Raw genomic sequence first — 26,149 nt, forward strand, 5'->3', positions numbered from 1 at the left:
TTTTCCCAAATCTGTAGTACTTTTTAGGGTAGTGGAAAAACGTCTTTAATACCAATTTAGTGGTTGCGTGTAGGCGTGGTGTTGCATCTTTACAACAGATCAATAGTGAAAGAGATGTCCTATCTAATGCAATGAACTAAGTACAACAAAGCTCAAAGTTGAATTTAGATATGGAATTTCGGATTCCATAACCTCTTCAAGGGTCTCATTTGCATATAGCGTTGGAAGATCATAGGTATACTTAAAGGTAACACCTTCGGGGTGTAGTTCAACTAGTAGACCAAATATCGTGAAAACAACGCTTGCACTTCAGGTCAAGATGAGTTTTCCTAAGATCCATCATCTCAAATTCCATCTTCAGGTACAAGGTAGTTTTCTCAAGCTCTTTTAGAATCTTAGTGAGATTCGTCAACGATATAAACTATAACTCTAGCAATTTGGAATAAGACTTCATAGTTTAACACGCAAAGGCATAATTCATATCCTTAACTGATCAAATAATCACTTAGACGAGTATACCACAACCGCCGGATTGCTTCAATCCATAAGTGAACGCCTCAAACAATATACCATATCTGCTAGATTGCTTTAATCCGTAAGTGAATGCCTCAATCAAGTTGATAGGGTGTTGAACCAGTCCATGTAATCCTTCGGGAACTTATATGTAAATCTCCGTATCTATATCCCCATGGAGAAACATTAACCACATTTCATAGTGCTGCAATCAATCATATGGCGTTTTGAGAGAAACCTTGCGTCGTAAGTTGTGCACCATATTGCACTATTTCATTTATCTCATTATGTTTTCTTTCCCACTTGTAACACAACAGGGTTACCTTGGGTGATGTAAGAATGATAGGTCCAAACACACTTTGGTAAGGAATTTTAACCAGGATTGTAATTTCGGTTATCCAATTAGTTTTACGTTGTCAATAATCAACGGAACACGATTCGATATCATTGTTTTTCATTTATGTTGGTAGCTACCATATAAGTGAAAACATCATCTATGGTAATCTCATTTCAATTCCATTATCTCATCCAAACTAGTATACTGGACCAAGAACTTCAAGTCTCGGGTGTAATCCAGATTAATCTCATAAGATAGAAATGATTTGAGACAGCGATCAAGTATAGATTCATTTTGTGCCGTGTTCTTCTCTTCTAGGGAAATGAATTTTATGAATTGAGTGATATGTCATGCTTCAGGCCAAGATAGATTGATTGGTTATCCGCCGGTGTACCAGACTGTCCAACAAGGGCGATACATCATTCGGGGATGTTGACTTGACGTCTTTTAAGTACTTCTATCCTTGGAGGCATGTTTGCAGCTGGTATATGATCTTGTCACTTTAGCTAGATCAGAGGAATGCGTCTGGAGCAACATTCTGAAAGCTAGAATACATCGCACTTACTTATCACACTTGTGCGGTATAGGGATCAAGATGAGACATAGTGGGTAACGTTTATGAAAATTCATGCTGTTCTACAGGAACGTTGACGTTCTTATCTTTGCCTAACGGCGGGAAGACTATTTCATTGAAGTGATAACTCGCAAATGAGCGATAAAGAGATTGCATGCAAGGGCTCTAAGAGAGCTGGTGTGAAGAAGAATCGTAATCGACAAAGATTCACATCCTTCTTTGAGGACCCATATTTGTACGTTGTAGCGGCGCAACTTGGCACATGAAATGCACACCCAAATGCATAAATACAAAGAGTCAGCTTCGTATCTAATAACCAACTGTAACGTCAAATAGGTCGGGTGGCAATGTGGCTCAAGGCGGACCAACATAGCTGCGTACAAGATTGCATAACCCTAGGCAGAAACCGAAAACTTGGTACATTCACCAGGGTCCAGACAATCATTTAAATTGCGCTTTATGATCACTATGCGAGGCTATTTGGGGTGAACATGGGAATTTGATGTTTAATTATAAACCCAAAAGACATGCAATACTTTATTGAAAATCGTCGATATAAAATTTCCCGCATTATCCAGTCTCCTAGACTTTAAGGGATAAGTAGGGAGGTGAACCCTTAAAATCGACCATGAGGTTTAGCAGCAATGTGCGTGGACAAACATGTGACCAGTTTGTCGATTCATTAACCAAAACCATAAGTATTTATATGGTTTGCATTTTTGGAGGTGGTGCAAAGATATTCCACTCTATTTTCTTCAGTGGTTTCATTAATGATCATTGTTCTCTCGAATATCCGTAAGACTCAACAATGTTCTTCCGAAACGGGGAGAATATAAGGTCACTGACATGGTAATTTAGTACCATTCATACAACGAAGAGCGTGCCAATGCTCTTAATTAGGTTGGATAGACCTGAAGTCATTGCTAGAGATGTGATTTAGGTACAAAGTCAGTGTGCGTAGTATCATATTCATCCAGACAACTAACTTTCTCACATTCGTACCTAATCATGTGTTTAATTGAATTCGGTCACATGTATACAAGAAACATGATTAAATTAACTCGTATTCGAGGACAATATCAATAAGATTGTCCATAATGAAAAACAAACACCAAACTTGAATCCAAGAACATGAAAAAATGTTCACAAAGTAAATGGTTTGCTGAGGGGATTTAGCCAACATGGCTATCCATGTCAAAATTCTGCTCGTTCAACGATGTTCGGTGGAGCAAAATTAGTTTCACATATTGACTACTAGAATGGTACTCCTCAACAACATTGGTAGGGGCACGAATAGGTGCATAACTAATGATCTAATTCCATCGAGATAGAAGTAGATTCTGCAGGGTTGAGGTTCTGGAATATTATCCCTTATTCTCAAAGTTTTAGGTCTTAGTAGACTCCAGCTGAATTGAGTCTATACTGTTCAGTAGACTCCAACCAAACTAAGTCTATATCGTTCGGTAGACTCCAGCTGAACTTGGGTCTATACCTTTCTCTCATGTTGGTGGTAGTAATTAGATCCGAGAATTTGGTAAACTTCTACTTTCTACATTGCTACTTCAGGAACGAGTTAGAAACATGGAAAGACGACAAAAGTATTCTCCAGTCAAAATTTGATCAGATTTATAAACTTTAGAATAGTACTCATTCATAGATGTAATCATTGTTTGCTTCAGACAATATCTCGCATGATCAGACAGTCCGTGTGAGCAAGCTAAAGAGCCATGGAATCCTTGTTCGGAATGTACTTCCGTTTGTAATGCTTCAGGCATAAGTCTTCGAATGAAGAGCATGGCGGGAGCTTATTGAGCTCTTCCATGCCATTGTTGGCTTTAATGGTTTCTTAGCTACTTGATAGTCAAGTGGAGATTCACGTCTTGTACCCCACATAAAGTGGTTTCTATTAGAAACGTCCAAATCTGTGAAATTGAACTTGTTATGGTTCGACAATCCACTGAATGAAGGGAACAAGATTGTGATTTATGTTATGGAAATAAGATATCCATAAGCATCAAAGTTAGAACATTCGAGTTCTAAGACATGGTTTTCATGAAAAACGTCAGGTTTTCAGGGGTGTATTATTTTATGAAAACTTCGGGTTTCAAAGGCACTAAATTCGAAACTACATGTTCGAGTTTAGTTATGAACTTCTGGTTCATAAAAGGAGGTACCTGTAAGAACACATAATACAATATACAACTAAGTGTAGTGGATTTGGGTTGCTTTAGGAACTTAAGTGTGAGTGTTTCAAGACTACGAAAGGGAGTCAATAGTTCAAAGAAAAATAAAATATTAAATTGTTAATGTCCAAAAGAGGGCTTCAAGCCAATAATTTTGGATTAATTGTCAGATTAATAGACTGCTGATCACTTTAATTAATTTAATAGATCGAGACCATTCGGGGTCCATCGTAGAAGCAAAAATAAAATTTGCCTACGCCTTTAAATGATTTAATGTTGGCTGCAGGCTAGACATGAAGAATCAAGCCCAAAATTAGGCTTAGGTTGAATGAGTTGCAAACCTAGACAAAGTTGGGTTACAGGCCAAGGCAAGGAAATAACCCAGAGATAATTTTTGGGCTATGATGGACAGCAGCCCAGCTTTAGGCTAGTTGCGGGCTAAAACAAGAGAAAAACCAGCCTAAATTAGGCTGGGGATATCAGGATGCTGCATACCCTTATATGTTGACCCAAGGCAAGCCCAAAAACTGAAGGGCCATTATGGAAAAACAAGTCCTAAGCCCAAACAGTGGGTTAGGTCACACGTGGGTTGAGCATCGAGGGGCCTAAGGCCTCGATGAGTGTATCCAAACAAATCCCAAAGGTGCTGGGTGTGTGAAAGTCGTCGGGGAAGAGGGTGGCGTTGCCACGGCGACGACAATATTAGACCAAAATAAAAGGTCGGAATCCATGGAGCTTTGACATAAAAAGATCAAGATGTCAGAGAAGTCCAAAAATTCGGAGATTATTCTAGAATCTCTTAAAATCCGTCGAACATCAATGGGATATGCTAGAAATCGTTGGAACGATTTGCCATGTTACTACCATGGCCTAAACCATGGTCGGTATCAAGATTTCCACCTGGAAATATGGTGAATCCAGCTATGCAAGTGACAAAACATCAAAACGGCTCTGTCTCGAACCTCAAAGTGGTTCTGTGCATCTGAGTTTTGGAACAGAGTCGGCTTGGCTTTTTTGGTTGGATGGCTCACGGCTCAAAAAGGGCGTGGCTAACTTTAAGAGGCTTAGGCATGAATGCGGCTCCAGTGTGATTTTCCCCTCTTTTTTTTTCTTTTTCTTTTTTTCGATTTTCTATTATTTAGGGTTTTCAGAACCCCAATTTTTTAAAAAAAAAATCATGCTTCTATTTTATTTAGATTCTTTGACTCACAAATTTCACATAGTGAATTTATAATTGTGTATGCATGAACATATATATATTGACAAATATATGAACATATACAATATATATAATTGAAAGGAAAATATAAATATAGGGGGTTTATACATCATGGGGAATACTTTCATACTTCATGGTGTTTCAAATATCTTAATTTATTTTAAAAAAACCTGATTGGCAGAAAACAACTGAGCCTTTGAATGTGTAGAAGATATTTCTCCGAAAGTCAGAATTGCATCTGCAATGTGATTATCACGTTCAACAAAGAAAAATTAAATTGAATCAATAGCACGGAGATCAATTCAATAAAATAAAAACTTAATCATAAAATGAATGATTAAAACGTAATACTCCCCTGATTGAAGATCAAACTCTTTTTATGTAGCGTCAAGAGTGTGCTGATAACGTGTTGTAGGAATAATTTACTGAACGATTATGGAGGCCACTGGGAGAGAGAGGTGCGGCACATAGAGAGAGAAGAGAGAGATGTGTAATTATGAGGTGTGTTCTATTCTATCCCATTGTGCCTTTATTTTTCCTTACCATTTTAGGATTACAGCTCTAATTGGATATTAACTACTAAAGGAAATATTCAAAGATATCCCTAGATACACTAAGATTTACATAATCACATTCCTAATTTAATAAGACTGCAACAAATAACAATTTTTATTTGTCGTTTTACAAATGGGCAAATTTATAATTAATTTTTTTATCAAAAATGAGTGGGTAGAAAAGACAATTGGGTGTATAAAATATCGATGATATCGGAAATATCGGTAGTCCAAAAACACGAAAATTTCGATGGAAATATCGGAATATTATCGATATCCATAAAAATTGAATAAAAACCACGGAAATTATAAGAAAAACTTGGAAATTTTTATTGAAACTTTGCAGGATGTTTATTTAGTCAATTATCTATTAGTTTATCACAAAAAAATTGAAAGGAAATGCATTGCATGATGGATTTAACTGATTTAAGTTGATTATATAGCGAGCTGCCAAACATTGTGAGTGTAGAAAATATGTAGTAATTAATGAAGGAAATTTAAACATATCATAATCATTTATATATAATAAATTAGTACAATATTTTACACTTCATTCATTGCATGGTAAGATCCATGAGTGACTTAATACCACATAGAGTTCCTATCAATGTCTAAAATATCGATTATATCGGAAATATTGGTAGTCTAAAAATACGGAAATTTCGATGAAAATATCGATATTTTAGACCTTGTAGGAGGAAAATTAAATATAAATCCAAAATCCACGGCGCCGAAAAGTACACGTTTTAAAAATCAGCCAATTGCAAAACCTTATTTACTCCCAAAGCCTATCTTCCATTGGTCGCAAAGGAGAGGGAAGTTGTTGACCTTTTGAGATGCAAAGATCACCGCCGAGAAAACATCACAAAGCTCAAATCTTTTCTCCATTTCCAATCTGAATGCGGAAACCCCATTTCTCTGTGTAAGTTTTTCATGCATCTTCTTCTTCTTTTCTCAGATCTGAATTGCTTTGATATCTTTATCTTGCTTTGTTCCTATTACAATGGATAGCAACTATTCAGCTATCCCTAAGAAGTCGTACGTGGAATTGCAATCGCAGTATGATTCTGAAAACCCAGAAAATCTTTCAAAATCCCATTCCAAATTATCGGATTTTGATGAGGAAAGCTTTCTAGATTCCAAGAATTTGAATGGGAATGATGGCGGTGATGATTTCGATGATAATCTTGATTTCGATATTGGTAGTTATCCTTTAATTGTTGAGGGGTCTAATAATGGGTCTGGAATCTCCGGGGCGGTGTTTAATCTCACGACATCGATCATTGGGGCTGGGATTATGGCTTTGCCTGCTACCATGAAGGTTCTTGGATTGGTTTGGGGGTTTGTTTTGATAATTTTGATGGGTATTTTGTCAGAAATTAGTGTTGAATTGTTGGTGAGGTTTTCGGTTTTGTGTAAGGCATCGTCTTATGGGGAGGTTGTTCAATGTGCACTGGGTAGGCCCTGGAGGATTCTGTCGGAGATCTGCATAATTATCAATAATGCAGGGGTGTTGGTGGTGTATTTGATAATTATGGGTGATGTTATGTCTGGTTCACTCCATCATATTGGGGTTTTCGATCAATGGTTAGGACATGGGGTTTGGGATCATCGAATGCTTCTGATTTTTGCTGTGGTGGTGGTTTGTCTGGCACCACTTTGCGCCTTGGAGAAGATTGACTCCTTGAGCTTGACTTCAGCTGCTTCGGTAGCTCTTGCAGTTGTGTTTGTTGTAGTTGCTTGCGCTATTGCGTTTATTAAGCTTGTTGAAGGGAAAATTGATTCTCCAAGGATGTCACCGGATTTTGGGTCGACCAAGGCAATCTTGGATTTGCTTGTGGTGATTCCTATCATGACCAATGCTTATGTTTGTCACTTTAATGTTCAACCTATATACAATGAGCTTGAAGGCCGGTCTCCTCAAAAGATGAATCGGGTTGGAAGGATCACAACTGTTCTTTGCATTGTGATCTATTCTTTGACAGCCATTGCAGGATATCTACTCTTTGGGAAAGATACAGAGTCTGATATTCTGACCAACTTTGATAAAGACCTTGGAATCCGTTTCAGCTCAGCACTGAATTATATTGTCAGGGTTGGGTACATTTTCCATTTGCTTCTTGTTTTCCCTGTTGTCCATTTTTCCTTGAGGCAAACAGTGGACGCCTTGGTGTTTGAGGGATCACCTCCTCTCATGGAGAGTAGGAAGAGATGTTTTGTATTGACACTGGTTCTGCTGGGGCTTATTTATTTAGGATCTACCGTGATTCCCAACATTTGGACAGCATTTAAGTTTACAGGGGCAACAACTGCCGTGTCATTGGGGTTTATATTTCCTTCCCTCATTGCTTTAAAGTTAGGTCGGAAAGGGGAAGGCTTGAGCGTTGTAGAAAAGACCTTGTCATGGTTCATGTTGGTAATGGCAGTAGCAGTCAGCATTGTTGGAATTATTGGCAATATTTATAGTCTCAGAAGCAAATCTGAATGATCCTTGTTATAAAGGTTTGAGTGTTGTTGCTTTGCACAGATTTTCACAGGGAAGACTACCTGTATACCTGCTGGTATGCTGCCTGTCTGATCCAAACAGTCAAATGAAACCGGTGCGATTGGATCCTTGGCCAGGAAGTTAGAGGGTGGGAAGATGCGTTCGGCAAGGCTGAAGGGGATGCGCTCTTGTTCCAGTTATAATGTTCTTGTATACTTCCGAGTTCTGAGGGATTCTGGGAGGTTGATTCAGAATTCGTGGAATGTTTGCTACCACTTGTAGGTTATGTTAAGATTAATTCAAATGTATTCACACAATTGTTTATCCTTTTTGTTCCCTTCCTTCCCCTCCCCACAACATTAAACACCATTGTAACAGTATGAGCAATATTTTCCTCCTTTTTTGGATGATACCATGTGTAAACAACCAGCTTTTTTAAGGAAATTTTCGAACATCGTTTATATGTTTGGCTTTCGGACATTGAGTCCTGAATTTTTTCTTTGGCTTATTTTCTTTTCTAATGATGCCTCTGTTCTTAGAGTTGAATATGTGAAAATGATTGCGTTAAATAGATGCAATAGGCGGAAAAATGACAGTAAACAAACCTGTCGGATAGTATTAAAGCTCGAGGTATTAATATACAAGAAGGAAATCCAACACTGTTACATCCCTAATCTAATAAATATTCTGTATGAAGAAAGAAAAATATGAATAAATCAAGGTTTCTGCTGAATGCTCATCCACCAAGGTCACCAATAATCACCACAAGAGCACAAACCATCTTCAAAATGGTGGAACCTATTTCCATCTCGGAGAATGATTTTGCGCTTGGCAACACTGGAGACAAATTTCATAAACGAATGGCAGTCACCGCATATTCGGAGGTTCTTCAGAATCTGAATTGGACTACCATTTGGTGTCTGCAAGATTCCATATGCAACAGCAAGTTTCTCACTGTGGTATACAAGGTCATCCTCTTTTTGCTCCTCTGCCACATCATGAAGAACAAAACTAGTATCCGGCACATAACCTGTTGCTCGGAAGCGTTTGTGCAACTCATTTACTGTCAGGTTTATCTCTTTGATGTTGTCATGTGCCTTATCCCCCATTAGAAAATAGTGAACCTTATTCTTGATCTGAATCCAACTGAATCCGGGTTCTTTGGTCACTCCCCTATCTTTCATCATTTCCCTTACTTCCCGCACTTTCTCCCACATGCCTTTAGATGCATACATATTTGATAATAAAACATAGGTTCCAGATCTCCGTGTTCCCATTTGGAAAAGCCTTTCAGCCGTTCTCTGGCCAAGTTCAGTGTTTCGATGGATCCTACAGGCACCAAGAAGTGCTTCCCAAATCACGGAATCTGGTTCTATCGGCATGCTCTGAATGAGATCTTCAGATTCAGAAAGCAATCCTGCCCTACCCAGGAGATCAACCATACAAGTATAGTGATAAACCAAGGGCATAATCCCATAATGTTGGCTCATGGAATTGAAATAAGCCCATCCTTCGTCTACTAACCCAGCATGGCTACAAGCGCATAACAGTGCTACAAAACTAATTTCATTCGGAGAAATCCCAGTAGTTTCCATTTGTTTGAAAACTTCAACAGCTTCTTTGCCTGATCCGTTTTGAGCACACCCGGTCAAAACAGCATTCCAAGTGACAATATCTCGATCAGGCATCTCTTGAAAGATACAAAGGCCATTGGGGCTTCCACACTTGAAGTACATTGTTATCAAAGCATTGCACACAAACAAACATGAATCCAGTCCAAGTTTGTGTATCAAGGCATGAATCTGTTCCCCAAGCTTGGTTGCACCAAGGTACCCGCAAGCACTGAGGAGGCTGGTTATTGTTGATTGGTTTGGTTTCAGTCCCCTGGATAACATTTCAAGGAACAATTTGAACGCAATATCTCCTTGCCCGGCTTGCTCATAAGCTGATATAATAGCAGACCATGACACAACATCCCGTTTTGGCATTTGTTCAAAAGCTTTTCGAGCATCATCCAACGTACAACTTTCTGAAACCCAAGATACGGTGTCTCTCACTCTCTTTATCCTAGAAGCTTGTGATATATATGTGGTTTTGCACTTTGCATACATTGATATCAACCCATTTCCCACGAATGAATTGAATTGGTACCTTGTTTTAATAGCAAGCGAGTGTATTTGTTTTCCCATCTCAACATTGTTGATATTTGCACATGCAAAGAGAGCACTGGTGAAATTTGAATGACTTGGCAGTACAGTGCCTGATCTATGAAGCTCAGCAAAGAGCTCCAGAGCTTCTTTGCTTTGTCCGTTCTGGACAAACCCAGAAATCAGGGCTGCCCATGAAGCAGCATTTGGTACCGGGATTTTGGAAAAAATATCTTTTGCTTCTTCAAGCATTCTGTTCTGGGCATACCCTGCAACCATAGCATTCCATGCAACCACAGTAGGGTTTCCAATTTTATCAAATATATGCCTTGCTTTGTGAATCCTCCCATTCTGAGCATAGGCAGTTACCATCGCCGTCTGTGTACCGACACCTTTTTCAGTGTCTATCTCATACAATGCAATGGCATCATCCAACCTACTACACCGCGAAAATGCAGCAATCATTGTCGAACATGAGTAATCATTCCTTTGTGGCATTCTCATGAAAAACTTCTCCGCATCTTCCAAACTTCCATTTGCTGTATAAGCATTCAATATTGCCGTGTCCACTACCACATTGCTCTCACACCCTGTCTTCAAAGCCAGTACCCTTAAACTCTCAATCAGCTCCAATTTTTCTAACCTCATCACAGCTGATAAGGCAGCAACTAGTATGGCCTGGTCTGGCCTCACACTGCTCCTCAACATCATCAAAAAAACCATCAAAGCCTCATGAAACTCACCTATCTCAACATAACCAGAAACCATAACCATCCAAGAGGCAATGTTCCTGTCCTCCATTTGATCGAAAAGCTCACGAGCTACATTAATCCTACCGCAACGACAGTACCCGGTAATAATTGAATTCCATGACACTATATTTCTCTCAGGCATTTGATCAAAAACGTCCCTAGCACTATTTAACAAACCATTTTGTGTATAAGCAGTAATCATAGCATTCCACGAAACTACATTACGCTCAGGCATTGACTCAAACACCGCTTGAGCTTCACCCGCATGCCCATGTTTCGCATACCCGGATAGCAAAATGGTCCAAGTTCTCACATTTTTATCTCGGAATGAATCAAAGAGTTCTTGGGCTTTGTTCAAATGCCCGTTTTGGATGTACCCAGAAATCATAGTGTTCCAAGAGCCCGAGTCTCGTTGAGGCATTCTTTCAAACACCTGGCGTGCATCTGTTAATCGGCCGAGTTGGGAGAGCCTGTGGATTTCTTTGTTGCATTGCAAGAGATGACCGGTTTGTGAAGTTGGGGAAGAGAGAGTGGAGAGCGAACGCAAGTGAGATAAATGACGATGCATCATTGAGCATAGTTGGAGCCGTTGTAGCCTAAACCCGACGGTAACAGAAGCGAGTTTGGTTGCGAAGGAAGCAAAGAAAAAAATGGGTATTTTACCGAAAGAGTTTTTATGACAAATATTTTGTGAAATTAATCCACCCTATTAAGATAGTTTAAATTACAAAATCGACCAATGTCGTCCATAAATATTAATGCGCTAAATCATTGTGTTATTTCTGATAATGTGCTCATGTAGTGTACATGTGGGCCCAACGCTTTCAATAACGAAGTGTACATGTGGAACCACGTATTCGGAAATGCCTCAGAGAAGGTCGTCTCTATGTTCCCTCTCCACTTTCATAGCCGACAACGACGACAACCATCACAAGCACCCGTCCATCACCACGGACGACATCCTCAGGAACATCCACAACTCCACCATCACCGCTGCCACAAATGACATGGACGACAACAGTCATCGTTATAACTTCTTACATTTTAGATTCAAACCTTCCCATTCTCTCCTTTTAGTTTAGTTTAAATAATAACGTCGCTTGTAGCAAAAGAATTAAATGATAATTGCTTGCCCAGTTAGATGCATGCATGCACACACGTATAGTATAGTAGGTTAGAAGGATGCATACTGAGTATGGACGGTACTAGTTCCTTTATGGGGATGCATATATTCCGCTTCTTTCAAATAATGTATATTTATTATATAAATTTATAATCGGAATTATTCAACTTCTTAATCTTCATTTGAAGATCGTCCCTGCAAAAAAATCATTTGAATCGAAGATCGTTTAGTCATCTATGTAAATAGAACAAACTGATGGAGTGAGTATCGAGTAACATATTCAAGATGATCTGTTCATTTGTTTGATGCATTAAGTGCCTAAAACGATCTCCGATTCAATTTTTTTTTTTGTAGGAACAAAATTCATATGAAGATTAAGAAATTGAACGATTCTAATTATAGAGTTCAGAGGATGATCATACGTTAGGTGCAAAATGTGAAATATGTAAATTCCCCATTGGGAACACAAGTATTATTAGTGTGATTATGTTGACAAAGTGATGATAACCGAAAGGCCGGCATTTTATTATGTTGTTAATTATTGTTTGTTGGGGCGGTCATTTGGATTGCATCTTGGCTTGTTTGTTGGGGCGGTCATTTGGATTGCATCTTCAACTCTCACAACAATTGTATATATATAAATCAGAATTAGAGATACCTTTGCTTTGCTTTCCTTCGTGTCACTTGTTTGTTTCTAAACCTCCAATTTTAATCATCAACAAAAAGAATAAAAGATAAAGAAGAATAAGCAGATCAACAAAAAGAAGATTTGTTCTTCACATGGAAATAGTGCTCCACTTAATAGGGCCCGTGAACCTCTTCTGGTCTAAATTGTAATTGATAGGGGCATGTGAATTGTGGCGCAAAGCACAAATGTCTACGGGTAATTTTGCAGGCGCCAATTTGTTGGAGCTAAATTTCAATGTGTTAGTAATTTTAATTAAACATTTATTATAGTACTCATTTAAATTCAATCAAGTAAATGATAACCAAATGACATGTACAAATATAAAACAATACAATTAATACGAAGGAGTTGAGTATATCTAAAACGGTATAGCAAGGAGGAATATAGTTGTTGTCCTAAAATTGTAGACGCCTCCTTACATGCATGTTGTGAGAGTCGTCTACATTTTCAAGTTATAACTCCTTAAATCTCACAGGATATGTCTAATCCACTAAAAACAATTACGGCAAATAGGAGTACCAATTGTTTATTGATTGGCCATTGATGAAGCATGAATAGGAGAGGATATAATAGGGAGAGTAAATGAATTAGTGAAATATACTATATATAGAGAAATATTATTATTTTTATACAACAATATATATTTATACTAAGGGAATGAGAAAATAAATTATCTACTAAATCGTAAATTTCAAAATTGGAAATTGATATTTCACATATAAGTGAAGAGACGAGAATTTAATTTAAAATGTAGTATTATCTGTGTGTGGTATTATCTTTGAGTAGTCTTTTTATTTATAAAACTCTATATATAAATTTTTCATCTAAACTAGACATGACTCTTTATATTAAACATATACGTTTTAGCTCTTACAAACTCTTGTATACTCATATTCGTTACTTTAATAATAAAAAAAAATGGGTAAAAAACTAAAAGCAGTATACGAAAACAACCCACTTTCTTTTAAATAGCAACAAATAAGTTTTGAATCTTTTAATAAATAAACTAAAATATCACCCATATGTGTCTAAGTTTAAAGTTGATGGAATGAAAAGAAAGAAGACACTTTATATTAATGGATAATTAGTGGCTTTCCTTTTATTGGGCAGTGCCATGTAGCAGATTGGAGGACGGTCAAAACAAAATCTCTCAAAGGCAGCAACCCGACCGACCTAAAGATGCACTAGGGATTTTTTGGGTGCCTTATACACTAAGATTGGCTTTATGAGGACTTGGTTTATTGTATATTTAGAGTTAGAAGGCTAAAGTAGAAGTAGTCAAGCTACAACGTAGATGTATATCTTTCTAATATTATTTTTATTGTCAAAACTTTAGGGATAGATTGATTATTTTCAATACTAGTACTGGAGTATTCTAACAACTTCAAGCCGGAATGATTTAAGTTACGCGTATATCTTTTTACTTTTAAGTGAGAGATCTTTTAACTCTCGTGGATGAGTTGATACCAATTTATTATGACTCTCACTGTATGCTCCTAGCCAAAATTTTCATCCCTTATTATAAGCGTTGTATAAAAAAAAAAAATAAAACATTGAAATTTAATATTAAACCTATACTCTAACAAACAAAAAATCATTTTTTATTAAAGAAAAATTTCCATAAGTTGTTAGGGCATAACTATGAAAAAATTGTCTCCTTGCAAAGTAGTGTCCCAGATGACAAAATGCTAGAAATCAATTAGTTGACGATGGCAGAAAAAAACTACTACCATAAACTTGCACAATTAATTAATTAATTTTTTTCAAGCATTTGCCGTCTCACTTCTGTAACGTTTTCAGATGCTAGATTCGTCTAAAATTATGAATAATTAGTTAATTTTTTTCAAGCATTTGCCTTCTCACTTCTGTAACGTTTTCAGATGCTAGATTCGTCTAAAATTATGAATAATTGGTTTCTGCATAATTAAATACTGCAAGATTAAGTAACATGTTAATCATTGTTACTTCCTCCAGTTTAGTAAAGAAGAAGAAAGCTTTATACTTAATCACAGTCAATCTGCACTAGATTCCCATGTCACAGATTGCTTATATAAGATTTCAGTAACCAAATGCCACAACAACCAGCCTCGGAATTGACTTCTTTGATTAGGGGATTCTTCAATTTATTAATTAGAAATTTGCATGATTAAATAAAATTGGTGGTTTCAAAAGATGTTTTTAATCATTTTAGGTGGCCAAATTATATTGCACTCATGCAATGTGTTTGGCCATGAAAAGAGAAAAAGAAAACAATTATCGTAGTTGCTCCACCTCTTAATACTACAATTTAGTAGTATTCATCTTCGTTTGTAAGTGAGAGGTCTTAAATTCAATTTTCGTCAAAAAATGAAGTTGAACCATATTATTATTGCGAGATCATTATAAGGCTTAGCCCACCCCCCACCCCTAAATTGGAAATATTATTGTTTGTTCAAAACAAAAAAAAACAAAACTTATGTATCCTAACTTTGTAAATTGCAACTGATGCGATGGTATCTCATTTAATTAGTTGATGAATTTTATTTATGTACGAGCATTATCAACTCCCTACCCTAGCACATTATTTGATGTTGGAGAATCCAAAATAATGGTCTATGCGTGTAAATGTAATGCAACTCAAAAACAAGTATGGTTGTTGATTCAGACCAACAGGTTATAGAAATTTCAATCGTCATGCAAAAACAATTTATTAATTTTTATTAGAAAATATATGTGCATGTCACGATGATGAAATTTTTTGGAAGCTCCTAAAAATTGGAGACTTTGTGTTGCTGCACCTTTTGCACGCTTCCAACACCACGCTTGTCAATTAATTTTATGATGAAACCTACTTTCTTCAAACTCATCATTATACAATTCATGTGTATATAATTAGATATCATATCAATTGCTAATTGAGTTGCCTTCACTTTTGGTTTAACCAAAGTCTCATTTATTTCTCCCCTGAAGTTTCATTATCTCTTGCAACAACTAGGGTAGCACTTGTCAATTTCTGGGATTGGAGAGTATATTTATTCCACTTTCTTCCAACTAAAAACGCACAAACACAAGTAATGGGATTGTCCCACTCCACACCCTATTTTGTTCCCATGCCGTGATTGATGGCACTACAATTCCACATGGAACCCCTTTGCTCTCACTCCCTTTAACCTATTTTGGAGGTAATTCACATCCTCTTTGAATTTCGCAGTCCGAAGCCGACGGACCGATAAATTTAGATCGTTCAAGAGAATGAGAGAGATTTAGACCCTTAGTTTATGTGAGTGGGTCAGTAAAATTGACTAATCGAGACCATAAGGTTAAAATAAGTGGTCCAGATCTCAAGATCTGTCAATTCTGGACCCAGAAATCGGATAGGATTTCAATTCTTTTGGAGGAGGATATAATGGACACGCAAACCCCACACTTTTTTCTTTAGTCACCCTCAAGATTTGAACTAACCACCAATCCCCTATTGCAAAAATCAAACCCCCAAAAGTTAGTCTAGGTCACCACAACAAACTCCATCTCCTACTTTATATATATCATCTCTCTCTCTCTCTCTATAGCTACATCTCAATTCTCAAATCCTAACGCACAAACTACACAAGTTTTTTTTAGATCATCCTACATCATTTGAATCCATGGATTGGTTCTCATGGCTGTCGAAAACCGGCCTAGAGCCGTCGCTTGTGTACGAGTACGGCCTCGCTTTTGCTCACAATGAGCTAGAAGAAGAGGACATAATGTACTTTAACCATGAATTTCTTCAAAGCATGGGAATTTCCATAGCCAAACACAGGCTAGAGATCCTCAAGCTTGCAAGAAAAGCAAAGGGCATGAACACTCCGCGTCCGATGCGAAAGCTTTTGGTGGCAATCAAGAGGACTAAGAGGTGTTTATCCGAGTACATACGCACGTGGATTCACCGGGATCGGGACTCAACGGCGCTGGCGCTCGTGACAAGGCCAAGCAATTACAGGACAAGGTTTAGAGGAGCCATGCTGAAGAGGAACAAGAAGTTGATCACGGCCAAGCAAGGCAGCCGGTTGCTGCTCACAAATGGGAGTCCTCTGGTGGTTTCCGCCGGACCCCATCATGTCGATAGCTTTTCGAGTCCGGTGGTGTATGATTTACGGAAGGAGGAAAAGATGATGGATGGTGATGAAGCAAATGATGATGGTTATTGGTGTACTGGAGTTGAAGAGTTCAGGTGGGATACTATGTTCCAGGACTTGAAACCTACTTGAAATTTTTATTTTTTATTTTTTTTGAATTTTAATATTTCTCCTAATTTGGTTATAATATTTTTTTCCCTTTTTTTATTTATTTATGATATTAATTTAATGGTGAGAGATGGGTTTTTAGGGTTCTTTCCACCAAGATTTTTTGTTTTTGGGTTAGCTTTTTCCCTAGGTGGGTCTAGTTAGGGAACGAAATTGCCTCCCCTGTGTTTTTTTGTATGTCACTTGTCTCTATCTTTGAATATCATTCAAAGCATCTAGTGTCTTTGTGAAAGCTATGATTTTGTCAGGCGTGCAAAGCAGCCTATTGTAACAACAGCATCATTTCACATCACATATAGTTTTTACAAGTATGAATGTCCGCGCTTTGCTGCGAGTTTTAAGAACACCGATAAAGATAATACTATTTAACATAAGATAAGTTTTATATATCAATATTTAAATGTCGGTTGTTTGAGAAGGTAAATTAGCAACATATTACCGTGATCAAAAGATTAACAGCATTAAACTGCTCATTATTCAAAATATTTAGATAGACTATGAATATGTTACTGAATCTAGATTTTCCTACTTCACTGTTTCCGGCTCATCTTCACCTTCATTATGTTGAGGTTTAAGGTTTCAGCTAGTTCCTACAAATTTTGAAAAAAAAAAAAGAGTTGTTAGTTCGTACATATAAGAAAACGAAAAGGGGATGTATAAATAAAACTGAGATAGATTTTTGTTTCCCTCTATTTTCATCTGCTCTATCAGATACAAAAAGACTAAAATGAGTGCATTCAAACCAGCCCATTTTTCGCACTTCAATCCTATATCAAATATATCTCAGTGATACTAATTAGACAGAGTCGGGTAGAGGGTATGCGTGGGGTACTGACCTTCGCCGGCATGTCGTGTTTGAAATTGGAAGAGTTTGAGATGTGATTTTGGTGGAAAATGGGTAGTGCTGTAGAGAGAACCATGTTTCTGTGGAATCGAAATTCCAGAAATCAACGATGTAGATAAGGATTTCGAAGATTCCGAATGCAAGAAAGAGAAGAGAAATTTACCTTTGGGGAAGAGTGGTGGCCACTGTTGTTGAAACAATCGGTAAGAGAGCTTTTGGGAAAAAGGGCCGGAAAGGATTTGACGATGGAATTTGCAGAATCAAGACGATGTTGCAGGTCGGGTGTCGGCCGACGATCACAATTTCTTGGGTTTTCCGGTGGACGGCGAAGATGGGTTTGTAGTGTAGATAGCACGTAAACGTAGAAAAACAACACGTATACCATACCTGTTTTCATCATTTCATTGTGCACGTAAGAAAAAGAAAGAAAAAATTGAATAGAAAAACGGGGGTATTTATGTCCTTTCACTGTGCTTAGGAACGATGTTTTTTCTATTGTGCTTTAGTATATATAATTTTTATATTATTTATGTTTACAGTATTGGGTTAGGGAATTCGAACATATGCGCAGAATAAATGCGTTTAAGTACTTGAGCTACAGACTCTCTAATGGTATTTGTTTTTAACTTTTGAGATACAATGACTGAAAATTGTGCTTCTTATCATTTTTTTTGGGTCAAAGGTAGAGTAATTTATTAAACAAAGTCCAAACAGACATAAAACAAAAAGAACTAGCATACAAAAAGAACAACATTGATGCAACCACTGCATGAGTAATAGTTTCTTTCTGTAGCGAGTACAAAAACGATAGATAACAAAAATACATACGGGTTTCAACTGAAAAATAAATACCGTCCTAAGTGGCCCAATCAATAGAGATTCAAAAGTGGCTAGTAGAGAAAACTCTAGAAGCCTGCATGAGGTGACACACCCTGACCTGGAATGTCCACTGGGACTCCGAATTGAGCTGTGCTGGCCGACACTTGGAAGGTGACGAAGCCATAAAATGTAGTGATGTGAAAATTGTGAATAAATTTAAACCTAAAAGTGTCTAAGTACATGAGTGTGCGATGTCAGAGCCTAAGTAAAGTACAGTAGGGTAAGATAAGGATTATACCATCATAGGAAGCCACCTGTACTGGGATATGCCAAGATTCCTCGTCGATACAGAAACTTTGCTACTAGAACCTGGAGGGGAGCAAAACAGAAAATGTGAGTGGGCAAAAACAAAGTTTTCCAAAAGGAAAACTAATGAAAATGGCTTGAAAACTTTGAGTTTTAATGATAAGGACAAAATAAAGGGTAAAGTGAATAGTACCAAGATTGACTTTTTAGTGTAAAAATGTGGTTTTTCGTTAAAGTGAACAGTACCGGGTGCTTTTCATTAAAGTTCCCTTTTTCAAAACCATTTCTCTTTCTAAAAATAATAACCCCTCACCGTAAAACCCTTATAATTTTCCCAGAAAATAGTAATACATATGTATATACGTAAAAACAATGCACAAAGGCAGTAAAAACCAAGTATGCCATGTCATAGCATTTCAACAAGGAAATATGTAAGCCAGGTGAAATAAATCAAAGTAAAATGATATGCCAGCCGGAGTCACCTAACGTGACCTGTACGGCTAAACCTATAGCTCATTAACCAATTCCTGCATACGAGTTGGAACCACCTAATGTGGTATGTACAATAGGACTATGTGTAATAAGTACGCTTAAGTGCAATGATCACGTGAAGGCTGTGCGAATAATCGTGGGTCACCTACTAGTCGGAACCACCTAATGTGGTATGTACGACAGGACTAGGTGTAATAAGTACGCTCAAGTGCAACGATCACATGAAGGCTGTGCGAATAATCGCGAGTCACCTACGAGTCGGAACCACCTAATGTGGTCTGTACGACAAGACTGTGCACCAAACTTGGATCCAAGGTGAGCGTGTGGTGCGGGAGGTGAACATCACGTGAAGGACTGTGCCCTGGCCACGGGCGGGAGCACTAACATCGGGGTGCAGGTGTATGAGCTCTAAATGCCTTTATATATAACCATCATAATGCAACTCACAATCATCAATACATATACTCACCTGGAACTTACCTGAGCGTCCGCAGCGTTAAAAATAACATACACAACTAATAAAAGCATATACCAAAATATAAAGCATTTGACATGGCATATAAAACACAAAATCATTTAAATCAAATTTTCTGGGAAAAACGGAAAGCATATATACATATATTGAAAACCAAAAGCCCACTCACCTGGAGTCTGCACTACAACTCCCTAGTACAAATATCAAGGCGTTACGAACGATCGGCGCCTAGAACAATTATCAAACCTAGAACAATTATCAAACCATATCTCATAATTCTTGTCAATAAAACACTTAACTTACATATCCTATTCGGGAATATCTGTACGTCGGATTCCCGATCCGTAAGTTTCTAAAATTCTCAAATATTATGTACTATAATATATTAAAATTTGGTGACGATCCAATGGTCGAATCGTCGATTCATATAATGACCTATTAACGTATTGTAGAGAATTTAGGTTCCAATATCAATCTACGTCATATGATTATTAGGACTGAACTCAAGGCATCTAATTTATCCTAAAAATAAAATTGACGACCCTCTGGCCATGCGCCTCCGTGGGCGGTCGGCCGCCCGCCCCGACTTGCCAGAAAATTCAACTATTTTTAAAAATTCTCAAACTTCACAGAAATGAATATCTCAGTGAGTGGAGCAACTTTCATACCTGTGACTAAGGCCAATTTGGCCGGGAAAAGCCCAAATTTCAAAACCGCCGAAAACCCTATAAAGGGTGATTCTTGATTCATCTTTAAATCAACTATGACGCTCTAACTAATGATTGAGCATTGTTTCTGGCCTCTATATGAGTGTTATGGTAATGTTAATTCAAAGAAAATGTTTCATAATTAGAGGATAAACACTGAGAAACCCTCGGACCCGTGGGTGGTTTTCCTCGCACAATCAAAGCAAATCTCGTCAGGTTTTGGTTAGAATTAGGTGCTGGGATGTGGTGATGAGTTTTGGTGATGAGGGGAGGTTGAAGAAGGCTGGAAAAATCAACGGAAAATCGTCGGATTTCATAAATCCCAACGAGTCGGGTCGAAGAAGGGAACGGGTCGAAGGCTTGGTGACATACCCCGACCCGGGATGTCTACTAGGACTTCGAATCGAGCTGTGCTGGCCGACACCTGTAAGGTAACGAAGCCATAAAGTATGAAGATGTGTAAAAATGTGAATAAATTTAAACCTACGAGTGCCTAAATACCAGAGTGGATTAAGAATCGTACCTTTGAAAGAATCTCCAATACTAAGAATCGCCACGAATCTTCAACGATAAGAAAGCTCAGCTAATAAAACCTGGAAGGTGAAAACAAAACAAGGGTGAGTGGCCCTAGAAATGAAATTTTAATAGAAACCATCTACAACATTATAACCCATCGCTGCAACACTTGTATAGTATCCAGAAAATTATACCATGTATCAATGTGAAATCAAAAGTATATCAACAGTAAACCATAAATATACCACAACACAACATCTCATCAGCAATATATATTATCATGTGGTTAATAACCCATACTAGCACGCAAGTCAGAGTCACCTATGGTGACCTGTACGACTGCACCCATATCTTATCAATCAATGCTAACTCATAAGTCGGGAGTCACTTCTAGTGACCTGTATGACTTATCCATATCTCATCACATATGCTAGCTAATAAGTCGGGAGTCACCTTTAGTGACATGTACGACATATCCATATCTCATCACATATGCTAGCTCATAAGTCGGGAGTCACCTCTAGTGACCTGTACGACTTATCTATATCTCATCACATATGCTAGCTCATAAGTCGGGAGTCACCTATAGTGAACTGTACGACTTATCCATATCTCATAAGTATACCTGCACACGAGTCAAAACCACCTAAGGTGGTCTGTAAGACATGACTGGGTGTAAATAAATACGCTTAAGTGCTACAATCACGTGAAGACTGTGCAAATAATCGCGGGTTACCTACGAGTCAGAACCACCTATAGTGGTCTATACGACAGGCTTGTGCACCTTCCTAGGATCCAAGGTGAGCGTAAGGTGCGGCAGATGAACATCATGTGAAGGACTGTGCCTTGGCCACGGGCGAGAGCATTAACATCGTGGTGCAGGTTTATGAGCTCTAAATGCATCTCATGTGACATATACAACTCATATGCAACTTGTACGACAATGTCGGAGTTGCCTAAAACCTAATGTGATCATGCCATAACTCAATCATTTCAACTAATACCATAACTCACCTGAACTTACCTGTGGGTTCTGCGTTCATCTTCACACTTCAAAGCATTCATAATAATTTTGTGCAAGTAGTATACACATGGATATGCCATAATGCAAGTCTAAAACTCAACCATATCATTGTATTTTTTTCAATATATATACATATATATAATGTGGAGTAAAATGCACAATCTATAACGTCCTACTCCCGAATTATTTATTTTCGGAAATAATTATTGGGGATAAGTCCAACTAAACATTAGTTTAATTAACTATCATTACTTACGTTTCCTTATTTTAGTTTCTTGATTCCTTCCACATTGATTTATAACCAACATCCAATCACTAAAAACATAAGGTTAAATCTCATATTTTCACCGATTTCCTTCACATTGCTCAATTCCCAAACAAAGTTTTTGTTTCAAATATTGTATGGTTGCATCTAACGTCTCGTTAGACTGCTTATGTACCCTAAACATGGATCAAGCCATTCGTAATTTACATAAGTACTTCAAAGCATTCATAGTAATTATACGCAATAAGCAATTTATAAGAGTTGTGGAATTGTCAATCACACACACACACACACATATATAATATATATATATATATATATATATACACACACACATAGAGCTTAAGGGGAGGGATCCCCATCTTTTGAAAAAAATGGGGATTAGGTGTGGGGCCCACTTCATATCTAATTTCAATGATCCGAACCGTCTATTTTGTTAGTCTCGATTCATAGATCATCCTTGCAAAATATTAGCTAAATTGGAAATGTTTAAGACATCTAATTGGGCTCAAGGAAATGAACGAATACTTTGTTATATAAGAAAATATGAAATTTGATATTGATAATTAAATAGGCAAATGGTTTCGGATTGAATTGAATTTTTGCAAGGATGATCTATGAATCGAGACTAACAAAACAGACGGTTCGGATCGTTGAAATTTGATGTGAAGTGGGCCCTACACCTAATCTCCATTTTTTTCAAAAAATGGGGATCCCTCCCCTTAAGCTCTCTCTCTCTCTCTCTCTCTCTCTCTCTCTCTATATATATATATATATACAGGCCCTTTATGCAAAGGGATCCCCATTTTTTGAAAAACAAATGGGGATTAGGTGTGGGGCTCACTTCACATCGAACTTCAACGATCCGAACCGTCTATTTTGTAAGTCTCGATTCATAGATCATTCTTGCAAAAATTCAATTTAATCTGAAACCATTTGCCTATTTAATTATCAAGATAAAATTTCATTGTTTCTTATATAACAAAGTATTCGTTCATTTCTTTGAACCCAATTAGATGTCTTAAACATTTCTGATTTGGCTAATATTTTGTAAGGATGATCTATGAGGTGCAACTTGAAAAATAGACGGTTCGGATCGTTAAAGTTCGATGTAATGTGGACCCCACAACTAATCCCCATTTTTATAAAAAAATGGGGATCCCTTTCCTTAAAGATTTCATATATATATATATATATATATATATATATATATATATATATATATATATAATACACGATAGAATGGAAAAGACCCACTCACCTGAGGTTCGTGCCACGACTCCCTAGCATGCAGTCGAGACATCACGAACCATCGTCGCCTATGACCAATTATCAAATCACATCTCAGAGTTCGTACCGATAAAATACACAATTTACATAAAACACATCCCTACGTAATTCAATTTGGAAAATATACATCATGGATTTCTAATCCGTTGCTTCCAAAGATCCACATTATACCTCTAGAACAACATCCTAAAGTCCTATTACGATTCAACGGTCGGATCTTCGACAATTGCCAAAACTAAGTGGCGGTTAACCTTTTATTTCATGAACTTACAAATTCAATTTGGGAAGATCCGTACATCGATTCCTGATCCGTAAGTTCCTATGGTCCTCAAATATGACGTACTAAAACATATTAAAGTTTGGTGACGATCCAACGGTCGGATCATCGATTCATACAATGACCTATTAACGTATCGTAGAGAATTTAGGTTCCAACGATCAATCTACATCATTCAAATATCAAAACTGAATTCAAGACATTTAACATAGCTTAAAAATAGTATTGGCGGCCCACCGGCTGCGGGTGGGGGTCGGCCGCCCGACTTGTCAGAAAATTCAACTATTTCAAAAAATTACCAAAATTTACAAAAATAAAGATCTCAAAGAGAGAAACAACTTTCATACATGCCACGAAGTCCAAAAGTGGACGGAAGATGGTCAATTTTGCCCACGAAGCCAGCGGGTGACTAAAGCTTCCCGGTGTCGATTCGTCGTCTACGGTGATCTAACGGGGTCAAGGTTGGTTGGGTTTTGCTCCTGGGATGATGGGCTACAAAGCCTAAGTTGTGGCATCGGCCATCTCTTTGCCAATTCGCCGGAAAATTGAAAAGGGTGGTCGGAGCATTGTTGATTTTCGTTGACTTTCGTGGCTTCAAACTGCCTCATACCGTGGTTAATCAAGGTGGTTCTTGGGTGGGTTTTGTAGAGGGGAATGAGAACTTAAAGATGGTGGTGGTGGCATAAAAAAACTCTATCGGAGTTGGCTGGAATCAACCTTGGAAGATGGGTGGTCGCAATGGGTGTGGATGCGGTTTTGGGGGAGCTTTTTTTTTCTTTTTCTTTTCTTTTTCTTTTCTTATTTCTGATTGGGCTGCTGCCCTTTTTCTACCTTTTATCTAATTGGTCATCCTTAACCAATTAATTAACTTTAAATAACCAACTTCAAATGTTCGTAACTACACCGTTATAATCTGGACTCGTAAACGGCTTTCACCTATGTGTTCGTACCAATGAGTACTACTTAAATATGCCAAAAGAATAAGTCATACGTTCCTCCAGACGATGGTCAACAGAAATCAAAATCCTTGCCTCTAGGCATTTTGGTCAATTCCCTCGATTAAAATAAATTAAAAAAAGGAAATTTTAGGAATGGGTTGTCCTAATCTACCCAACTTTAAAATTTCTTCCTCGAAATTTAAAATCAACTAGAGATGTTGCATAAAAGAGAGTGTCATTCCATTGCGATCAGAGTGCAGTGATTCCTCTTTCATGCTTCCAAACTCAAACTTTCGTTCTCTTTCAAAACATTACTAGAGTATAAAATCCCTTATGAAAGCATCAAGTCAAAATAGATATATTTAAATCAAAATTGAACATTGAAAGTTTTCACCCACACACTTGTAGCTTTACCTACTCTGAAGGTAAGTGTAGAATAACATTGGGTTAAGCTCAACAATAAGTAAATGACTAAATGTAACCGAACGAGGGTGCAATATTGCCATCTTGTCCCTCATTGGAGAAATACACACATATCGTCTGAATAAGCCTTAAACGTGCTCACACACTACGTTCCAGGCAACATCGTCAATATCATAAAATTTCTGTGTCACAATTTCCATCATTCTAATACCTATCCCCAACTTTTTGCTGCAACTCACATATTGCTACCATATCTCAAATGGTGCCGTACTCATAACCAGAAATGTAACCTTAGTTACACATAACTCTAACAAGGCTAGGTGTTTAACAATCATGTACTGTGCATAAAGTCTCTATATATCAACTCTAATGGTATCATAGCCAACCATAGTTACAAGCAACTAAAATAGAGATAAGGTATGTTACACCCATACAACTCTTGAGGCGAGCAAAATGCAACACATCCACTAAAGTCTGAGTAACTCACTTCAATTTAATTGTTATTTTAGGGGTGGAAATGTGATACTAAACATCTAATACTTATAGCCTTTAAAAAGACTTCCAAAGGCTTGGAAGTGAAACACGTAACATGGTGAAATATAAATACACCAAGATGATAATCTTATTGGGTTTCTGATTGCTAGAACTCGTATAAAAGCCTAGGAGTAGCTTTCTCATAATGCCCTCATCCTCCGAAAGAAACAGAGAAGAAATTATGGTTGTCTAGAAAGTTTGGATTTTATTTCTTCAAACATCTTTCCTACTCTAACCAAAGGCAAAACGTCTAGATTGAAAATTCTCTTCCAACATATCAAATGGAGCCTTAATTTTAATTTCAGTTTTATCCCCACATTTAATCATGTCACGAACGAGGACTTTTAGATCACGTCCCACGGACACGTTAACAACATCCCACTTCTATCTTAGTTGCCT

At 37.5% G+C, this 26,149-nt stretch overlaps 3 protein-coding genes and 1 pseudogene across 3 annotated transcripts; 2 read left to right on the forward strand and 2 right to left on the reverse strand.

Annotated features, from left to right (window-relative positions):
• Nucleotides 1-6,160: 6,160 nt before the first annotated feature.
• LOC126611624 (amino acid transporter AVT6E) lies at nt 6,161-8,326 on the forward strand. The gene has a single exon (XM_050279985.1). The coding sequence runs from the start codon at nt 6,384-6,386 to the stop codon at nt 7,866-7,868; it is 1,485 nt and encodes a 494-aa protein (XP_050135942.1). The 5' UTR covers nt 6,161-6,383; the 3' UTR covers nt 7,869-8,326.
• Nucleotides 8,327-8,445: 119 nt separating this feature from the next.
• Nucleotides 8,446-11,855, reverse strand: LOC126611622 (pentatricopeptide repeat-containing protein At4g02750-like). Its single transcript, XM_050279982.1, has one exon. It carries the CDS (start codon nt 11,333-11,335, stop codon nt 8,615-8,617), a length of 2,721 nt encoding a protein of 906 aa, XP_050135939.1. The 5' UTR covers nt 11,336-11,855; the 3' UTR covers nt 8,446-8,614.
• Nucleotides 11,856-16,024: 4,169 nt separating this feature from the next.
• Nucleotides 16,025-17,184, forward strand: LOC126611627 (uncharacterized). Its single transcript, XM_050279988.1, has one exon. The coding sequence runs from the start codon at nt 16,199-16,201 to the stop codon at nt 16,802-16,804; it is 606 nt and encodes a 201-aa protein (XP_050135945.1). The 5' UTR covers nt 16,025-16,198; the 3' UTR covers nt 16,805-17,184.
• Nucleotides 17,185-17,204: 20 nt separating this feature from the next.
• On the reverse strand, nt 17,205-18,844 carry LOC126611629 (uncharacterized; annotated as a pseudogene).
• Between the last annotated feature and the right edge of the window lie 7,305 nt (nt 18,845-26,149).

The sequence above is a fragment of the Malus sylvestris genome, chromosome 17 (assembly GCF_916048215.2).
Source record: "Malus sylvestris chromosome 17, drMalSylv7.2, whole genome shotgun sequence".
In the NCBI taxonomy this organism is placed as follows: domain Eukaryota; kingdom Viridiplantae; phylum Streptophyta; class Magnoliopsida; order Rosales; family Rosaceae; genus Malus; species Malus sylvestris.

Excerpts from the sequence above, each read along its gene's own strand:
- LOC126611624 (XM_050279985.1), top strand. The coding sequence starts at position 6,384 with ATGGATAGCAACTATTCAGCTATCCCTAAGAAGTCGTACGTGGAATTG.
- LOC126611622 (XM_050279982.1), bottom strand. The coding sequence starts at position 11,335 with ATGATGCATCGTCATTTATCTCACTTGCGTTCGCTCTCCACTCTCTCT.
- LOC126611627 (XM_050279988.1), top strand. The coding sequence starts at position 16,199 with ATGGATTGGTTCTCATGGCTGTCGAAAACCGGCCTAGAGCCGTCGCTT.